The sequence below is a fragment of the Octodon degus genome, unplaced genomic scaffold (assembly GCF_000260255.1).
Source record: "Octodon degus isolate 3935 unplaced genomic scaffold, OctDeg1.0 scaffold00064, whole genome shotgun sequence".
NCBI lineage: Eukaryota > Metazoa > Chordata > Mammalia > Rodentia > Octodontidae > Octodon > Octodon degus.
The window spans coordinates 1,349,990-1,359,135 of NW_004524640.1; the positions used below are offsets into that span (position 1 = coordinate 1,349,990).

General features: G+C 35.8%; 1 protein-coding gene across 1 annotated transcript in view; it reads left to right on the forward strand.

Moving 5' to 3' along the window:
* Window positions 1-9,146, forward strand: part of Slco1a2 (solute carrier organic anion transporter family member 1A2) — a 60,430-nt gene that overhangs the window by 18,042 nt on the left and 33,242 nt on the right. The window contains exons 4-8 of the mRNA XM_023718934.1: window positions 768-866; window positions 1,693-1,914; window positions 3,192-3,356; window positions 4,618-4,813; window positions 6,386-6,551. Of these exons, the coding sequence (XP_023574702.1) occupies window positions 768-866; window positions 1,693-1,914; window positions 3,192-3,356; window positions 4,618-4,813; window positions 6,386-6,551 (848 nt within the window). The remainder of the gene's footprint in view (window positions 1-767; window positions 867-1,692; window positions 1,915-3,191; window positions 3,357-4,617; window positions 4,814-6,385; window positions 6,552-9,146) is intronic.

Genomic DNA, 9,146 nt, shown 5'->3' on the forward strand with positions numbered 1-9,146 from the left:
CACCACGCCCAGTCTCAATTTCTGTCTCAATGTTCCCCGGGGGCAGGGCCGGCAGGCCGGCCTGGAGATTGAACCCCCAGCCCCTGCTCCTGTTTGCAGGTGCTTTAATCCACTGAGCTATTTGGCCGGCCCAGCATGTGAAATTATAAGGCCCTTGTATTGGTCATCTTTCCAAAACTTATCAAATACTAGGATGAATCACTTCATAAGAAGTTTATTTTGGTTTACAGTTTTGTAGGTGCATGACTGGGTGGCACTACTCCTTCTGGGCCTCTCTTGAGTCTGCCCATCATGGAAGAAGAATGTGGCACAGCAAAAAATCAACACTCAACCAGGAAATGAAATAGATGAAAGGGCTAGGATCCCACAGTGCCCTTTGAGGGAGTACTCTCCCAGTGTCCTGAGGATCACCTGCTAGGCCCTACCTCTCCAGGGTTTCACCACCTTCCAGCAGGACCAACCCTCTACCACAAGGGTCTTCTATGGGGACTTCATACCTGCACTATAGCAGCTTCTTTCTCAATATAAACAGAGACAGACATGAAATTAATTAGCTTGTAAGTTGGGAAGCTAAGTTTAAAATACCTGAAGAACTTGTGGGTATAGTTATATGAACATAGCGCATATAACTATGTTCAATCACCAGCATCAGCATGAAAATAAAGCTAAGAGGTAAGGTAAGACAAGTCAATATTAATGAGTCCTATAGAACTAGAACTTTTTAGCTGCATATCCAACTATAAATTTACATGTTTGTTTTCTTGTAGGGTTTATAGAAACAGGAACTATCATTGGTCCTTTGATTGGTCTTTTGTTAGCATCGTTCTGTGCAAACATTTATGTTGACACTGGATCTGTAAACACAGGTAATTCAGAAAAGTCTATGTACAAGGTATCTAAAATGTGTATTTTTAAAATCCAGATATATCATCACACTTAATCTCTGATTTATTTGACTATCACTTGCAGAGATTATCACCATATAGGTAACCAAAATAAACTGTCATACACGATAAAAATGCTGATCTCTTAACTCAAAGTCGATTGATCTTTTTATTGAATTTCAATTATATTTTGATTTCTAAAGATGTAAGCACATAGATTTTAATTTTAATCAAGTAATGACTTAGGGATAATGAAATAAATCTTTCAGCTATTAAGTGCCTATTTATAAATGCCTTCCAACTTAGGGTAATCAAAATGATTTATTGTTGGACAATATCACAAATTGACATATAGTAAAATACATTTTTTAAATTTTTTATTTCATAAAAGTAAATTTTAAATGATTTAATTCATAAAACATTTATACATATTAATGGGGTATGAAATGATAGTTTGATATGTACACAATGTACTGAAACATTATATAATGTTTTCTTCAAGTTAAAAGCATCGATTTCCTCAAAGATAAATCATTCCTTTATGGTAAAAACCTTCAAAATGATTTTCTTCTAGCCCTCTGAAATACTCTGTGAATAATTATTATTGATGGTCACTCAACTGTTCTAAAGTTCTCTACAAATATTCTCTCCTACAGCACATTAACTTAGTAACAATGATAAGTTTTACACATGTCCGCAGGTGTACAAATTCTGTACTTATATAAAACTTGAAAATTTTAATAGCTTTCTGTAACTCAAACAGGAAATCATGAAACAAGCTAATAAACATGTATATATTTCTTTGCAGATGATCTGACCATAACTCCCACTGATACTCGCTGGGTTGGCGCGTGGTGGTTTGGCTTTCTGATCTGTGCAGGAGTGAATGTCCTCACGGCCATTCCTTTTTTCTTTCTGCCCAAAACACTTCCAAAGGAAGGACTAGAGGATAATCCAGACATCATTAAAAATGACAAAGAGGAAAAGCATAGAGCAGAAATCAAAAAGGAAAGGCAGAGCATTACTAAAGGTAAACATAAATATTAAAAATGTTCTACTTTGTATTTTATGTAGATGGGTCTATACTTTAGTTGAACACTACCATATGCTATTCTGTCTTAAAAACAACTCACCATTAATAGTTACCAGTAAATACTGTCCAACTCTATTGATTACACTTGTGTTATTGATTGAAGAAAAGTGATATAAAGTACAAGCTGAATTCAATTGGTCTTTATATAAAATGGTCTTCATATAAATTGGTCTTTATATAAGTTGAGTCAGTCTGGATATTCAATAAGTAAATATATTTAGTCCCATCTGCTTAAAAAATCTATTTTACAGAGAACAATTACAATTTTGAAAATGAACAAATTCAAACTACTATAATAGGAAAATATGTCTTTATTTTAATGGGTAAAGTAGTTTTATCACGAAAAGTTTGGCTTTGTTATAATCTTCCTGGAAGTTATGGCAGAAAAGGAAAACATGATGGATGACATTGTTCTATACATTACATATAGTAGTCAGTAATAATTTTTAAAAAGAAACTATTTCCCAAATAAAAATTGTAAAACATATTGCTTTTGATTTTAAGATATGGGTGAGATTGAGTTATGTAGAAATTTTTTTAAAAATTATGTAATTTGTGCAGAATCTTACTACACAATTTGGAGTCATAGTGATCCTCCTGTTTTCAGCCTCCCCAGCACTAAGATTACAAGCATGCGCCACCACTTCTGGACTCGGTCGCCACACGTTAAAATTTAATGAAACACACCAAAGACATAATTTAATAGTTCTTGAGATCCTTTGAAACTAATTTGAAATCTTGAAAGCTCTTAGCATTATGATTAATAACTCTCAAAGGGCTAAGATGCACTAATAACGGGTTTTAACTCATCATTGTTTTTTGTGATACTAATTTGATTTTAAAACTATGGAAAAGTTTGGCATAGTACTGTATAAGACATAACAAAAATAAATTTCAACTACTGAGTTTCATGTCTTAGGGCAAGGATAACAAATAAGAGTACTCTGAAAAGTTACAAAGTGTTCTGACTGCAACCCTTTCCTCTACTATGTACCTGATCCACTGTACAAAACTGTGTGCTCTCATTCTCGTCTGATCAGTTGTGTCACTGCCTTAAAGATGCTTCCAAAGTAACGATGTATAACTTTAGCTTTTTGGCAGTCAAAGGAATTAACAAACAAGTGTCCTTTAAAACAACCCATGAGAAAACTCCATGATTCAGGCAAATTCCAGCAGAGCCAATTTAGCTTGACGGTGTTGGCCTCTCGTTTCAGACTTCTTACCATTCATGAAGAGTCTGTCAGGCAATCCAATCTACATGCTCTTCATACTTATCAGTGTGCTGCAGTTCAATGCATTTGTGAATATGTTCTCCTTCATGCCTAAATATCTAGAACAGCAGTATGGAAAATCAACATCAGAAGCCATCTTTCTCATTGGTATGTTTGCTTTTCTCTGTGTCAGAAGCTTACTTTCTTGGTCTCCCTTGAGATGGTGAATAATATGATGATGGAAGAAATTCAAGATATTCTTTTAGGATATCTCTAACTCTGGTAAATGTCCTCTTCCTACTCTTTAGGGAAGTCAAAAAAAGACTATGGATAGTAAAAGGCTAGAAATATTCTTTCATGTCTCTTCTGTTCTCTCTCTAACCAGTATACAAATTGATAGGAATTTTGGACAACGCAAATAGTACTTAACTTTTAAGAAATGCTCACCTATTTAAAAAAATACAGAATTACATTATTAAGATTCTACCTTTTACTCTGATTTTATTCATTTGAATCCAGTTCTTGAAATCTATAGTCTTCTAATACAACTCCATGGTCTCCCTTAGGGCTCTCTGCAGCCACAGACAGTTTGCTTTTCCTGTTATTGTGGTAACCCTGATGATTATGTCATACATTGAGATTTCTCCTAGGAATCTTATTCTTTTCAAAAGGAGCATCCAAGGTTGCCCATACATATATTACCTACAATGCTATGAACATTTTGAATATCTGAGCCCCTATCTCAAACACAATAAATCCCACACAGTGGTATGGGCATCTATAATGGATGGTTAAGAAGCTCTTCCAAGAATAAGATACCATGAGCTAGATATTGACGCTGTGTGAGCGTCATCTGGGACTTTCTTGTCTTCAACATCCTTTTCTTTTCCTTTCCTCTGTGTTTTATGGGTAGGGAGAAGTAGCAGCAAGTGTGTGGGTCATCAGAAGCAGAATACAGCCTGTAACTACACTAGACAGCTAGAGACTCAGAAAAGTTATCTTTCAAAGTTGAGTCCAAGATTTAATAACCAGAATGGGAATACATAGTTAAAATGTCACATACACTTTTCAAGGAATAAAAATGACAAATCACCCATTAACTTGCCTTGTGACTTCTACCTGTACAATAAGAAAAGAAATTGATCCCTGCTGTCAAGAAACAACAGACTTGAATACACTGTGATGTTATGCAGCATTTCAGAACTTCTCTGTATGTAATGTGTCCCAAGGTGGGGTCAAAATCACTGCAACAAGACTTTATTTATTTATCTGTTGTATCAGGGGTAAAACTCAGGACCTTATGCTTACCAGGCAGGCGTTTATGCCACTAAGCTATATCTCCAGCCCTTCTCAAAGAAACTTTTAATCAAAAGCCGCAACACACTTGTTCCTTTGTTACTTTGTAAACAATATTTTATTTGCTTCTTAGGTATCTATAACTTACCTCCCATATGCATCGGATATATAGTTGGTGGTTTAATGATGAAGAAATTCAAGATTACTGTGAAGCAAGCTGCCCATGTAGCATGCTGGTTATCCATACTTGAGTACCTTTTATATTTTTTAACTTTTCTCATGACCTGTGATAATTCGCCAGTTGCTGGCATAACTGCTTCTTATGAAGGGTAAGTGGATTTCTAGTGAATGGCGTATTCTTCAACTACTTACATTTTCTCTGGTGCTTGTGCATGAGCAGATCTTTTGTTTAGGATTTAACAGCAATGCTCCATGGCTGTCCTCCGTTTTTATTTCCCCTATCAATCCTATACTAATCTAGTCAGTCCCTCTGATTATTATAGAGGTTGGGGACATACGAGAGGGTGAGCTAATTTATGATTGTAAGTGTGTGTTGTGTGTGTGTATGTTTTTTTATTGTGATATCCTGGTGGACATTAAAATGTACATAATAAAAACTACCCATAGTTTAGGTTGTATTAAGATACATTACCCATGTATTTTATAGTCCCATCAGTAGATAAAACTAAGAATCAACTCTATAGTTTAAAGAGGCTCCACAGTGGGCTTAATTTTAAAATAATTGCATCTAAATATATGTAAATTAATTAGTATACAAATGTATGTATTTCACTTGGATAGCTATATCTCAAGTACTGCATACTTTTAGACTTAAATTTTAATTTCAGATTCAAGGGCTGTATGGATTTGTACAAAGACTTTCTATAGTGGTATGGAATTTTTGAAAGCTCATTTTAGACCATATTTAGATAACAGTTAAACGACATCCTAAAATTTATAAGATGGAGTCACTTCAAACCTAAAATCATAAAGTAATTTTATATATGTTACCTTATATGAGTCCTGCACACGCCATTTGAGACAGGTATTATTTTCATGTTTCTAAGAAGAAATCAAAACACACAGGAATTTGATGACAAATGAAGTAAATAGGAAATCTCTTCAAGCTCAAATAAAAAGGTGGCTTTTAGCCAGTCATGGTGGCACATGCCTGTAATCCCCCCATACGTTGGTACTGGGGGTCACAAATTCAAGCCCATCCTAGGGAACTTAGCATCTTAGTGACATCCTGTGTCAAAATTAAAAAAAAAATGAATACAAGTAGAGCCCAGAAGTGTAGCTCAATGCCACAGCCTCAAGTTTGCTTCTCAGCACTGAAAACAATGCCAACGTAAATGTGTGTGTGTGTTTTTTTTTTTAAATTTGAATTTTAAATATGGTGTCCATCTCTTGGCATATTTATAGAAGACCCACTGTGATCCAGTCACAAAATTGGGACTGAAATTTAATTTAGACTTCCAGGTGAGGCTCATTCAATCATTACAAGTGTTGAACACTCTTTTTTTAACTAGAAGAATGCATTCATTCACTCAAGAAACTGTTTCCAGCACTAAACACACTTTCTACATTTTGAATGGAACTTACAGACCTTGATCTTGAGGTTAGCTCTCCCTTGAGTCAACAACTGAAATCAGGTCTTTATTTTTTTCATTTCTAATATTACCCACAAAACCTCTTCACACTTGTTTATTGATTACATGGTGGGTTTTTTTTTCTGAAATAGATAATGGAAAAAATGGTGGGGCACACATTTATGACTAGGAGAAACTTATGATTCTGTTTTGGGAGAGGAAAATAATTGTAGATTGTGAAGCAAAAATGGAGGAAAGCTTACTTAAACAGTTTTTCAAACCTCATGGCACTATTTTCAATCATTTCAGAATTCAACAAGATTTATCTGTGGGATATGACGTCCTCGCAGACTGTAATAAAGTTTGCAACTGTCCGACTAAGATATGGGATCCGGTGTGTGGAGACAATGGCTTGTCCTACATGTCAGCCTGCCTTGCTGGCTGTGAAGCTTCTGTTGGGACTGGCCTGACCATGGTAATATCCTGGTGTCCTTTCTTGATGGAAATTCTGTGCACTATAGTAGTGATTTCTGACCATGAATGGTGCCTCCATTTGCTACAAGTGAAAGTATTCTTTCCAAAAACCAGCTCAATCTGTTTGTGGAGATCTCACATTACTTTCTATAGGCGCATTCTATGACCTTTTATTTCCTACCTCTGAGCACTGGTGTGGAGCTTCTAAAGAGTTTAAACCTTTCTACTCAAATGATATGGGTTAAAACATACTAGACAGAAGCAATTTTTGTCTATAATGTAAATGTGGCAGCATTAATCTCAATTATCCAACTGATCTCAATTATCCTATATCTTTTTCTATGAATATGCATTTATGTGCTGTACTTTGCATGATGATAGTTTTTAACAAGATAGTGTTAGCCACACACACTTGGAAAGTTAGCTCTTCTTGCCTCCAAAATGTCACAATAGGGGTGGCCACATAGCTCAGTGAATTAAAGCACCTGCTTAAGCAGAGTGGAGCAGCCTGGGTTTGATCCCCGGGCCTGCTGTGCTGGGCCCACCCCCAGGGCGCACTGAGACAGCAATTGAGACTGGGCATGGTGGCGCGCACCTGTAATTTCAGCTCTTTGGAGGCTGTAAACGGGCAGATCACTACAAGTCCAATCTAGTAGTAAGACCCTTTATACCCTGTAGACCTTTCCCTAAAATACAAAAAATAAACAAACAAGTCAGAATACCTGTGTAGCTGTTTGTTGTTCAAAAAAAAAAAAATAAATTTAGTTGAGAGTCAAAGTAGATAAATTTAGTTTTTTCATAAGTCCTATGAAAAGTAATTTATATATATTGCACAAAGTGGTTTTTTATTTATTTTTTGGCAGAACTGGGGAATGAACTCAGACCCTTGTGCTTGCCAGGGAAGCGCTTATTCTACTGAGCCATCTCCCAGGCCCCCTTAAAAAGTGATCTTAAAAGGATTCACCTTACTCAGGTTTTGAATAAACTATTTTTAATGAGGATATTTTTTATTAATTTTATTGAGAAAAAATTGCAATGTGACAGCTTCAAAATAGGTTGGTAGGAGAGTTACAACAATTAAAACATTGCCTATTGTTGTTTTGGAGTAGTCATTCATAGCACAAGATGCAGACATGATATTCTGCCCAAACACTATTAGTACAGATCTTTCTTCTTATTGAATTAGGAGAAAGTAGCTATATATCTATCCTATTTTGTGTATACAGATACAAAATTGTCCTTCATTTATATCACTTTTTTTGGTCCAGTTTTGTCAGTGATGGGTATTCCATTACCATCCAAATATTGTAGGTGCATGAATTCAGCAAAATATTCCAATATAGTCCAGTACTCCACAATAGTAGTGGGTTATCCACAGGACTGACAATGTCCAAATCTGATGACTTAAGCCTTCCACAGCTCAACATATTAACATGACTTCATTTTTCATACCTCATGTCTATACTTTTCTGCTATATGGTTAAGACCAAACTAAAGCAAGACCTATATAACAGAAAATGTAACTTTTGTATATGACACGGTCAGTCAAGTCCCCTCGGGACTTATCATGAAACTCTGTACTGCATTTTGTAGATCCTTTGTCAATGTCAGCCATGTGGATGAGTCATGGCCACTGCCTGACCAATTTGCTCTCTGTGAAATCCTGAGAGAATATTTTCTCTCCATGTGACTCTCTTTAGGCACACTATACATCATAGATCACTTTCTTCTGTGGCCCTATAATCTCCTTGATCAGAAAATTTGGGGCACAACTGAGCTACATGATGTTACAGTACAGGTTCTCTTATGTCCTCCTGACCTTGAAAGGCTAGGGCCAAAATGTTGGCTGTCCTTGCAGCCCTTCTTTTTCTTTAGTTTTTGGTCTACTCGGGTTGTTAACCCTGCAGAAGAGAAGCTTATTATTGCCATACAACATGTGCAGCTGGGTTTAACCTAACTATCTGTTTGAATTTCAAACATCTTAGGTATAAGATGGAACATCTTTAAAAAAACAAAAACATTTACTTGAGATACAGTCTGGCCATAATCAGTATGTCATGATAAGCATTACATATTTAAAATACCAGAATGGCAGGCATTGCAAACATGACCCCACTATTAGACATTGCTATCTTTGGTGCAGTCACTCAGTTCACATCTATCAGCATATATAGTCAGTCAGGGTGAGAAATCCACCCAGTAACTGCTAGATTCAGCAACCTGATGATAGTTCTCAGGATCATTGCCTTACCCATCTTGTATGTATAAACGTATGCTTTGCCCCTGTCATGTTTCCTAGCTTTTCTCCTTACCCTCTTTTCATTACCTAATCCTCAAGTTCTTGATTTCCTTTTAATTGTGCTATATCTTGCTATTTGTATTTCTTCTTTTGAGTTCTTCTATTAGGGACATAACATGATATTTACACATGTGAGTCTGGTTTATTTCACTTATGAGTATATCTTCAAGTGGCATCCACTTAAATATGAAGGCTTTGAGTTTATCATTCTTTATAGCTGAGTAATACTCCATTGTATAAAAATACCACATGTTTTTCATCCATTCTTCAGGTGATGGGCATCTTGGTTGTTTCCAA